The sequence below is a fragment of the Folsomia candida genome, unplaced genomic scaffold (assembly GCF_002217175.1).
Source record: "Folsomia candida strain VU population unplaced genomic scaffold, ASM221717v1 Fcan01_Sc004, whole genome shotgun sequence".
NCBI classification, from domain to species: Eukaryota; Metazoa; Arthropoda; class Collembola; order Entomobryomorpha; family Isotomidae; genus Folsomia; species Folsomia candida.
This window is the reverse complement of record NW_019091196.1, coordinates 4,990,908-5,002,946: the sequence shown is the minus strand read 5'-3', so window position 1 is coordinate 5,002,946 and position 12,039 is coordinate 4,990,908. Positions and strand designations below refer to the sequence as shown.

The 12,039-nt window shown below is 35.1% G+C and overlaps 1 protein-coding gene across 1 annotated transcript; it reads right to left on the bottom strand.

Annotated features, from left to right (window-relative positions):
- Positions 1–2,591: 2,591 nt before the first annotated feature.
- On the bottom strand, positions 2,592–3,640 carry LOC110849380. The gene is made up of 3 exons (XM_022096786.2): positions 3,318–3,640; positions 3,114–3,199; positions 2,592–3,026 (listed from the first exon to the last, which is right to left on the bottom strand). The coding sequence occupies exons 2-3, from the start codon at positions 3,165–3,167 to the stop codon at positions 2,619–2,621; spliced, it is 462 nt and encodes a 153-aa protein (XP_021952478.1). The 5' UTR covers positions 3,168–3,199; positions 3,318–3,640; the 3' UTR covers positions 2,592–2,618.
- Between the last annotated feature and the right edge of the window lie 8,399 nt (positions 3,641–12,039).

Genomic DNA, 12,039 nt, shown 5'->3' with positions numbered 1-12,039 from the left:
TATTTCAGTCTAAAATAAATAACAAAAATTCAACTCGTTATTGCTCTCCCACCACCACCGCAACTTGTGCAATTATTTCGTCGCATCGTTCTGCCAACTTACCGACTTTCGACTACCATAAGTGTACAAGTGCCAACGTCAATAATTTGTTGGATTGTTCTGCAAAATTCGCATGTTCGGACAACACCAAGTGTAGAAGTGTCACAGTGACAATAATCAACACCGAATTTTTCTTTGTGTCATTTCGTCCCCCTGTGACAGGATTACGTTGCTGAGGATCGACTTCTAATAATTGGTCAGAGTGTTATAAAATTTTTATCAAATGGCTACTCTTTTGCATTTGTTACACCTTAACCAGCCTATTTTATCTGAATCTCCGTTATCCATTTTAGCATTTATTTTCCAACAATTCGCCTGCTATCGTCAGAATTGCATAACCTCAGCGGAATTGGAGGCTCAAGCTGTAATGATAATTTTAGAACAACTAACCGCTTTGCAACCACACCCCTTCTTACATTTTTTACCTCTTAGCGAAACTCCCCTTACTTTTCTCGAGCTACTTACTCGAGTCTATATATCTCACGCCGATAGCTTTCCTGTTTTTTTTCGTCAGCATGATGTTAATAATGCAGGGTTCGCCTGGCTTTTCATCCCAGAAATTTTTGTTTTCATTTAATAACTAGGGTTTGTTATGCTATCCAAAACGTGCATGCAGGTCTAAATCATAAATAATTCTCCCTCCTCTCAAATAATTGGACCATTTATTCCATTCACATTACCAAAACTGGTTCGGTTTGCGTCATGGTAATACCTACTTGTTTTCTTTAACAACCGTCTTGACTAATATTTGCTATTTTGAGCTTCACCAAAAATTTTGGCTCAAGTAACAAATTGTCCTTGGCTACTCGAGTGGTAAAATTTTTTTTTATTTCCCTTATGTCCCATTTTGGGCACGTCAGCTTTTAATCGTTTGCAGAGTTTGGTTTTCGCGTACCTAGTTGAAATTCTCACCCGGCGGTGGCTGCGCTATTTGGGGTGCAAAATTTCAGAGCCTGCAAATTTGTTTGGCAGGTGTTCAAATCAGTGCTTAGTTATCTTCTAATTTAAAAATAAAATAAAAATATCAGGACATCGGGCATTTTGCCAGGTTTAAACTAATATTGATGCAGTAGTTACGGCACTGTGACTTCTTATAAATAGAACTTTAGTAGAGTTTTACCCTCTTTCCGCGACCCCGGACTTCTTCATCTCTGCTCTTGAGCTCCAACCATAAGAACTCTTCACATCACACTTCTGGACTAAAACTAGGTTGATGATGTACAGTCAATGGAAAAAGTATTGGCAACACCCACGCAAGCTAAATAAAATTGGTTATAACTTTGGCATGCGTTATCAAATTGGCATGAAACTTTGAACACATTTGATAAATCTAATGTAGTGTTGGATTATAATCATGATTCCGATTTAAATCTAGTAAACATAACGCAATCCTGATTTTGACCTTAACGAGTCAGGTACGAACCTGCAAAAAGTATTGGCAACATGTGGCTAAATTAGTTACTCGACACAATTTTCTTAACCATCTTCCACATTTCCTTACGTAAGGTAATTAGGTGACAAAATATAACGTTAGCGACATTTTAAGTCTACAGTTGTGTTGTCTGGAGCCAAAATGGCGGCACTAAACCAGCTGTATTTGGCGCGGCGAGAAATATTCATGCCTCTTCCATAAAAATGCTTTGTTATCGAAAAATCAAAGAGAAAACATACTTTTCCATATTCACTATTGAAAACGTAGCAAAGAAATATAAAATGACGATCTCAGTTTCTACTTTTCGACGATGCGGACGAAAAAGGTCACCTACGCCCAAAATCTACTGATGAATCAAGCAACAAATTACTCGAGATCGGAAGATTTTAGCCCCCAAATCCATGTTGAATTGCAGTACCAACTGTGGGGCAAACATATCATTCAATTTGGTGTTCACTAAAAAATTATGCCTTGGGGTTTCAGGCTCCAGTAGCCCGACCGACGAGAGAGTCCCCAAAGCGAACCACCTGAATAAATTGGAATGGGCTAAATATAAGCCTCAATTGACTTCCAATGAATGAAATAAAGTCTACTGGTCCGACATAGGCATATTTTACTTATTCGGAGCTCATTAATTGGTTCAAGTCTGGCGGATGCCATAAAAGGCTCAGAAATACGAAAACGTTCGTATAGCAGTTTAACACATAGGAGGATGGATTATGGTTTGGGGTTAAATGACCAGGTGGCGGCGTGTTTACCTGGTCATTATCGACAAAATTATGACCAGGGAGGTCTAATTAATCATTCCAAACGATAATTTGAAATTATTTGATAAAAACCTGACTTGGGGAGGAATTTTATATTCCAAAAATGCATTGACTCAAAACAAAAACAACAACAATAATTAAAATGATCATATTTCAAATTGTTTATAATCCACCAATTATCAGGAATTATCATTACATATAACTTTCAACAGTTCTGAAATTATTCTGAATTTTTGAAATTTTAAGTAATTTATTATTCAACTAAGTGAGATATAAAAATCCTCCTCCGAGGGGTATTCACTTCAAAATTAATAATATGTTTACATGGCTAATATTTGTTTCCAACTACTCATTATGACGAGCACCCAGATGACAACCCATGTCAGCATTCCTGCCACATAACCGATACTACACCACACCCACCAGGACGCTCCCACTTGTTCCGTCCACTCCTTTCCTGTCGTCCTCGCGGTGTCCGGCTCTGTGTTTTCCGTGACGAAGGGAGACGAGTGAGTCGTCGCTTGATTAACTGTCTCGTCATCGCTGACTTCATAAACCGGACTGATGGGGGAGGTCGTTGGCGACATTGGGGTCGTTTCTGAAAAAGAAATGGTCGTTGTCTGTTCCGAGGAGGGAATCTCTGCTGATGAAGGAATTGTCGTCGTCATGATTGTTGACTGTTCGGGGGTTAATGGAGTCGTTGTTGGAATTTCAAGCAAGGATTGTTGCTAAACACCAAAAATCAAATACATATATATACATTATTATTATTACATATGTAAAACAATAAGATATTGACAAATTATTGTGTTTACCAGAAAGGGCCAATTGAACACGAACTGGGAAATATTCAATGAAGAATCGTCCATCCATGCATTTAAAAGATGCACGGGCAGTTCTCCTGTAAAAATAGTGAAATTATTATGAAAATTAATTAACAAATCAAATCAAATGTAAAATTTATATAAATAATATGAATAATTAATCATGTAACAATATTATATACAAAAGTTACTCACCAAAATTTCCACATCCCACATCACGTCCATGAAATGAAGTTATTAGGAATCTGCACTAGCAAAACTCCGGGAAGGCGACAAAATGTAAAGCAATAAATTCTTCATCATCTTTATTTGGAAACTTATGGCACGGTACACAAATTTCGTCCCCACCTCGTATCAAGAATAGATTCTCTTCTGTTTTCAAACACGACAAACAAGACTGTAATATGTCCCATGATAATGCAAGAGGAACATTTTGAGAATGAACAATGGAAAAGAAAAATAATAATATCAATTTTAACATTGTTAAAATTTAAATGAAAATTCTATTATTAATGATATTCTTCACGTTGTCAAATTATGACTGAGCGAATAATTATTATACTGCCATTAAAAAACGAATTTGGAATGTAAGCAGTTTTGTTATGACTTACGAGAAAAAAAAAATTGGAGATGTTTAAAACAAGAATGTAAAATATGTACAATTCAGCATAAAATGCATGAGCTAAAAATGTATGTTAAAATACGCCCATAAAAATTGATGATTTATTATTTTCAATTATAAATATACGATGTGAATAACCTACTGTCATTTAAATTAAAATATGATAACATAAAAATAATTAAGATGATAATTATACCAATTTCTAAAAATACGTCTTACAAAATGAGATTCACGCCATATGTAAATTTTTATCCAACAAACAAAAATTGTTATTCAAAATAATTAATCAATGAAATTCAAACGCCAAATTGAATGCATTTTTAGTAAATATGTAAACCACTTGTCTTCGAGGACGAAGATCTCAAGGGCCCAGGAGTGTCGTGGGGAGAGATTTCTCTCTCCCCGAAATAAATATCTTGGCAAGAAAGCCAAGAATAAATCGAATAAAATAACGAACCCAACCAGAAAACAGGGTCTCTCACAACATCGGGAACCGAGGAAGAAGAAGAAGGAATAAGTTAAATTAGGTTAGGATTAGTATGTAAATTAGTATGTAAGTTAGATAGTTGAGTAAGTGGAAGAAAGAATAAATGACTTAAATACATAGAAACACAAACCGGAGTTGTTCGGGATGAAATAAGTACCCCTAATTGACAAGAACATATAAAGATAAGAAATACAAAGGGGGGTGCAACCCCGCAACACTATGAATATTGATTTGATGGACATGTTTATAAGGTTTGGCGAAATACGATTTGGCAAGTTTTCACTAAAATGATTTCGATATAAAGGTCAAACAATTGTGTAAAAAATGATTGTTATATTTGTAAAAAATGGGTTTCGAAATCGCCATTTGAATACTTCAAACTCAAACCCTCCTGCAATGGAACCTTAAATATAAAAAATTCACAATTCTAGTAAATAATGATGCGAATACTAGATTGAAATTATTAATTTTTTCTTGTCCATTGGGAATTTTTATTTTAACATTTTCCCAGCCCAATTTTTTTACAAAATTAGTTAACGACTCTTAAAACTAGGGTTTTCTGATTTTCCTGTGGTACACAGGAAACGACAGCATCTTCCTGTTTGGCTGCGCATATGTGGAGCTGGACCAAATTTGTGACAAAGTTGGCAAGTACAGCATCGAAATGGATCATGTCGAGGTGCTCCAACTAGATAATATTTACCGCTCTGGAGATATGGCTTCCTTGTCGACGGTGTGGACTGGGGAGTTAATCTATATTTTCGGAAACGTTCAAAACTATACCTCCACGAACGTTTGGACGTATAATGTTGAAACAAATTTGATAGCCCCGGTCACAATTGACGACTTCCGGACGAAGAAGATCAGCAAATGTTTTTTACTGATGCCGTTTACGTAAAGAAATTGAATAGAATTTACGCTTTTGGAGGACAAACTATCGATCAGATGGATAACACTGATAACAGGATGATAAGAGATGATATTTGGTATATCGACTTGAATTGATAAAATGGAAAAACAAAAAATGTTTTTGGACTATTTTTCACATTTGATTATTTCCTTTTTCAATTTACACATTTGGTATATTGACATTAATTGAAAAAATAAAACAGAAGTAATATTAAACATATCTTAAATTGATTTAATTTATTTGTTGTGAAATAAATATGCACGCACGCACCTGTTCAAAAAAGATTTATTCATTCAAAATTCATTCATTTTCAAAATTGAGACAAACCTTCACTCATTCATTGTTCATTTATTCAAATTTTGCAGTTACAGAAGCAGTTACAGAAAGTCATCAATAAGACAATTCTTTTAAAATAGTTCATTATAAATTATACATGAAGGCAAAAAGAAGCAAAAATTTTCCATGAAAATGGATTTAGAAAAATTATCCCTGCCTTATTCAATGATATTATTCATAAAGTAATGAATTTTTAAAATCTATTAAACAATTCAACAAAAATTACTTTTTCGAGTAGATACATTTATAAATATGTAATTCTCGTAATTTTCGAATCATAGCGGTTTAAAATTTTAGGAACTACGTTTTCGCACTGCCCAAGAATATTTAATCAATTGCAACAATTTTTTTTGGAAATATGGAATTTTTTCAGCAACTCCACGTAGTTAAGAAAAATACTAGGAATAATTAATCTTTTTTATTTTATCTGATAAAAAAGATCTTCCAGGGAAGTTATTAATTACAAATTATACTTTTTTTATTGAAAAACGAAAGAAACAAAAACCTTCCATGAAAATTTATTTATTATTGTTCTATTATAAGATTAGCCAAACGTAATTATTTTGCATAAATATGTATGCGTGTAATTATGTATATTAATGAAAATGCCGCAATTTTTAATCATAGCGATTTCTAAATTTTAGAAATTACATTACTTCATGTACTGCCTAAGAATATTTGATCAAATTTTTTCGATAATTCCTTCGTAACGATGTAGAAGCGTCGAACACCTACACTTCTGCATTTTTGCTACAGAGTGTACAAAGTGTCAGCGCCTTAGGATTAGATCGCTAATTATGTAAGGATTAAGGATGCGGAAAAATATTCATGTTTTTATTTTTAATCACAATAAAACCAAATTAAAAAATAAAACCATTCAAAGTTTGAATTTCCAACCAAAGTTTTAAATTGTGTTCATGCCATGAACTTCATGGTATGAAATATTGTTGTTCGGGTTGTGTTTAGTTTGGATGACAGTACAAGTTTTTTAGCTCGTAATATAGTTGGGCCTTTACGCAATATTTGTATGCAAATATGTGCAAAACAAATATGTATGTTCATACATAGATATGTATATATGTACATTGGAGGTTAACATACATACCAATACATCTAAACGATGTAATTGTTCTGCATGCACTATATACAAAGGCACGATACATAACTGCACGCAACATTTTTTATCCTATGTTGTGCAATTTTCTGCTGTTCTTAGGTATCACGATTTATTGAAGTTTAAATACCAAACTTTAATAAAATCGATAATGCTATAGAATTATTTTTCCGCGGCGCGACACTGTTTTATCGGCATTTACGTGCTACCCAAACTAAATACATACATATACATTTTCATTGGGAAGCAAATTAAATTGTACGGTATATAGAAAAACTGTTCCATCTCACACATTGGGCACGATAACAGCTTGAAAATTTGCATGGTAGTAGCAGCCCAGAAAGATTGTGGTTGGACGCCGTCCCTGTTTTTGAAAAAATGCCGAAAAAGTCAAAGGACAAAGTCAAAAAGGACGCCGGTATGAGGTGGGTTTTTTTCATGGATTTCATAAAAAGTTTACATTTATATAACTGTGTACACACATATGCATTTATTCTTTGCCAGTAATTTAATTCGTAAATGAAATAGTGGGACTAATCTACCCGACATATCATCCCTTTCACTAACACTACATTCTCCACCATCCTCTGACGGAGAAGATGATCCAGCACCGGAAGTAATTCCTGTCTCTGATCTCGACATTTGCAACATGTCACACCACCAAGAGGAAATTTTCCAATTCTGCAATGGGATTTCCTTCTCCATCATCACCTACAATATTTCCTACACCAATTATCCAGCTACACCTACAGCAGTGCAGAGAAAAACCCTTCTAAACGCAATTTTCACAGATCTACCCGCAGACCTCTATTTCATCCAGGAGTGCGGATGGGTAGACATTTTAAACCATGTAGAAACTCTTAAACTGAAGAAAAATTTCAGTATATGTAAGTCATACCAGCAAATCATTTTTTACAATGACGAAAAATTTGAGGCTACGAGTATCAGCGAAGAATATAACCTGGCCGAAGATGGACCTGGTGTGGACATTAATAGGTTTTGTATTACTAAATTAACCTATAAAGCTGAGCCTAACTTTGACTTTATAGCGATAAGTTGGCATGCTGACAGATGGGGGACGCAGAATGCGAACTTTTTTCAATTTGTGGACATCTTAGTGGACAGATTAGAAATTCCGGCCCTCATCGGGGGAGATTTTAATCATACGAAATTAAAAATTTACGAAGTAAAGGATTTTGGCAGGTTGCATTATCCAGTCGATATTGGAGAAATGTTTGGAGTCGAGTTAAATACGGCGTTCTACAAGCCTTCCCAATTCTGCGTACGGGAGAATCCTACTGATTTTTTTGTCTCGACTTTTGGTCCCACGCCTGTTTTAGGGTTGCATAGTGTAGAAGAAATACCCTTGGAGGGAATGTATTGGGGGAAAGGTTGACTGAAGCTGTGGAAACGTTGATAAATATTGCACCTTTGAATGTCACTGATCATGTACCTGTTCGAGGATATGTGGTGTGTCTTAGCATTTTAAAAGAGATAGTTCAACCTTGATAGTTATTCATGGTGGACGAAATTCAAAGGTCTGTTAGGGGCCGGTCATAAATTATGGAACAAAAAAATCTTAATTTTCTAGATCTGCCTCTCCCCCTTTAACGTAGGCACGATTCATTGGACCCTTTGACCCCACTCCCCCCTTGCGTTACGTAAATGGACGGCCACTAACAATGCGATGGTGTGAAGTGTAACCCTCCGATTTGGTTGAAATTTTGAAATTATGTGGTCCAAGTCAATACAACAAACGTTTCTTGAGGCAGTTTGTGCGATGGTTTGGCAAAATATTTGAGGGCAAAGTTAAAAAAAACATGCGATTTTTAGCACAGGAAGGGAATGGAACTTGAGTTTGCTTCCTCCGTCTGGTAAGAATCGTCCGTTTTTCAACTTTGACCTCAAATACTTTGTCAAATTCTGACCATCGCACAAAATGCCGGAAGAAACGTTGGTTGTATTGACATGGACCACGTAATTTCGAAATTTCGACCACATCGGAGGGTTACACTTCACACCATCGCATTGTTAGTCAAACGCGTCTTATTATTAATAGTATCATTAATAGTGACCAAGTAAAATGTGAATCTTACATACATGTGTATATCGTTTCTGCATGAGCTGCTCTGACTTTATCAATATTTATGACAGAATTTTGTTAAAGAGCTTGAAGTTGAATTATTTGTTTAAGAAATTATGCTATATAGTATATAGCATAATTATATATAACTAAAATTAATAATTTTTGTTGGTAAATGATTCGTTAATTTATTATTAATTTAGAAACTAAGTAATGAAGTAATTAATAATTGCACAGATGTATGACTGGATTACGATATGAGAGAAGGGCTTTCACAAAAAAAAATATATTGTGCACTTCATGCACACAATTCCACATTTACTAAGGAGAGGAGGTTGTGTACTATCAACTCCCGGATCTCGATGCCCTTTGGATATTTTGTAGTGTCCCATGAATGAACAACCCTGAAGTGGTTTAATGCCATGGCCACATTTGCGCCCGCCACACCCACTCCAAGGTGCCCTAAAATCGCTTTCACTCTAGCTTTCACCCATTCAAAACCACGCCAAAAATCCAATTTTACTCCGATTTTGAAATTTCTTTCAGCATTATACTCCCAGATAGTTGTTCTCCTATATTCAACATCAAACGCAACTGTTTGAAATTCTTAGTATTTTAAAAATTTAAAATTCTGAATGCGCATTGTTGTAGAAATCAACAAAGCAAATATTATTTCTGCGAGATAATCATCAAAAAAATTGAGTTTGATGTAGGACATAAGAAAGCAACTATCTGGGTGTATAATGGTGAAAGAAATTTCAAAATCGGAGTAAAATTGGATTTTTGGCGTGGTTTTGAATGGGTGAAAGTTGGAGTGAAAGCGATTTTAGGGCACCTTTGAGTGGGTGTGGCGGGCGCAAATGTGTCCATGGCATTAAACCACTTCAGGGTTGTTGTTCATTCGTGGGACACTACAAAATATCCAAAGGGCATCGAGATCCGGGAGTTGACAGTACACAACCTCCCCTCCTAAGGGTTCCAAACTTGCACATTCAACATATAGAGCTAATCGGAGGAGTATGGTAAAAAATACGGTTTTGAAATTTATTGTTATTAATTAATCATACGCTTATTTGATACGACCATTTTAGAGAAACATGATCTTGACTTAAACAACTTAATTTAAACTTTGTAAATCATTTTTACATTTTACATGTATAATTATGGCCCCACATGATGCCTTGATGCCATAATACATACAAATCCAATGTTTTCGATTTTCCATTACTTATCACACTAGTAGAACTTTAGTATTATTTTTATCCCGTGGTACAATATTTGTAATAATTTTGCTCATGTAAATTTTCTAATAAATTCTTACACCAAGTAATAAGACTACTATACAAGCCGTCTGACATGTAACAAAATTATTTGCATACGTAATAAAATATACCTTGAAAAAGTAAAAATTTCTAAGGTGAGGAAGTGCACTTAAAAGTACTAAACAAGCTCCCCACACCTCCACCCCTCCGCCACCCAGATAATTTTATTTCGCCTGGGCTGTCCATTGCATGCAAAAAATATCTGTTTTAGTAAAAATATGTTGCAAATAAGTCGCTCAAAGAGTCACCCAATAGATCTAATAACGATGTTTGTCTTTGTTTTGCATTGTATACTATACTATAGGTTTAAAATCTACGGGTTATCAGTTCATACATTCTGACTTGAATGTCCAACGAGCTCGACGTCGTTATACAAGTAATTAAATTTGGGGGCGAATGAGCCATGTCTAATACGTAATTTCAATCAGATGATCATAATTGCTAATGCCCTTAGCACCCAGCAATGTTGAGGTGGACCAATTGAAAAGTTAGCTTTGGGCCAATAAATGAATTCTAATCCTTTTTTCTTACGTGACGCCAAAACATTACTGTCGATATTTTTTGCATGGAATAGACAGCCCAGGCGAAGTAAAATTATCTGGGTGGCGGAGGGGTGGAGGTGTGTGGAGCTTGTTTAGTACTTTTAAGTGCACTTCCTCACCTTAGAAATTTTTACTTTTTCAAGATATATTTTATTTAATTCTTTTTTCTGCCTTGAAATTTTAAAAGCAAAGATAGAAGATAACCAATATTGCACGATATTTACCCCGTTAGGTTTTAATTCGTTCAAATTTACAGCATACGTTTCAAAAGTGTCAGTTGAAAGATATCAAGTTTCGATATGCCTAACCCACTTAAATTTGCGCTTTGACTAATGTGTAAACGTAAAGCTATATATAACTATTGGGGACAATTAGCGACTTCAAGGGTCTCTCCACATAAATATTTTCCCTAATCCAACTCATATTCTTCCATAAGGTGCGACTAAAAGCCGTTGTACTAAATTACACCTCGATTTGATGATTTTGAAAAATTGGTATGGGTCACCCCATAGGGTCTCTCCAGATGAAAATTTTTACAATCCGAATTCAATTCTTCCATAGGAGCCACAATCTGCATGCAAAATTTTAGCTTTATATGACAATTTTGAAATCTGGTGCATAGCATCAATTGCTATACCTCCACGGGTCAACAATTTGACCGATTTCGCCCACCTTCGAACTCGTTTCCAAACTTTGTCCAATATAAATATGGTAAAATTGCAAGTCAATCGTGTTCACGGACGGACATGGCGATTCCATAAGCCCTGACTCGGGCTAAGCCTATAAGTACTCCATAGCGAGGGTGTAACTATATAGTTACTATATAGCAACCACCCGATAATTTTCATTATAGGGAAAAGTCGGTGGTTTCTCAACTAATCGACGCAATTCTTCTTTCCGGTTATAGTAAAGTGGGGCCGATGTTCCATAAATTTAGATACCCAGCTATGTAGGTAGTCTCCTTCATACTTAAACTGTGAAACGCAACCATTCACCACCATCAAAACTTTTTTCTGGGAGGTCATATCGAAAAATCCTTTTCAATAGCACTAGATTATGTCCGTAATTGATTTTTCGGTCTCTTTATTTTTTTCGCTAAAACGCACCCCCTTGGCTGTAGGGCGCGGTCAAAGTTTTCGAAGGGGGGGGTGAATGCATACTAAGGTGTAACTGTAACCATAGTTTTTTTTTACCTCACCTTAGAAAAATAGTATTTATTTATCCTGTAAAAGAGCTTTACATTGAATTTCTCAAAGACAGAGAAGTATTTTAAATTAATGTTTCTTGGTTTTTCAATTTTTCACACTTGTGTAAAGTAGCATTTCTCGGTAATAAAGTGAAAAAATACGTCTACCAATTAGTCATTAGTTTAGATACATATCATATTTACATACACATCCAAATATATAGGACAACATACATACGGGAAAAATTGGCAGCAAATTTGGAAAATAAAAAATTTGCCAGCCTCTTCTCCATGCGTTTTCTCCTCTTTTTATGC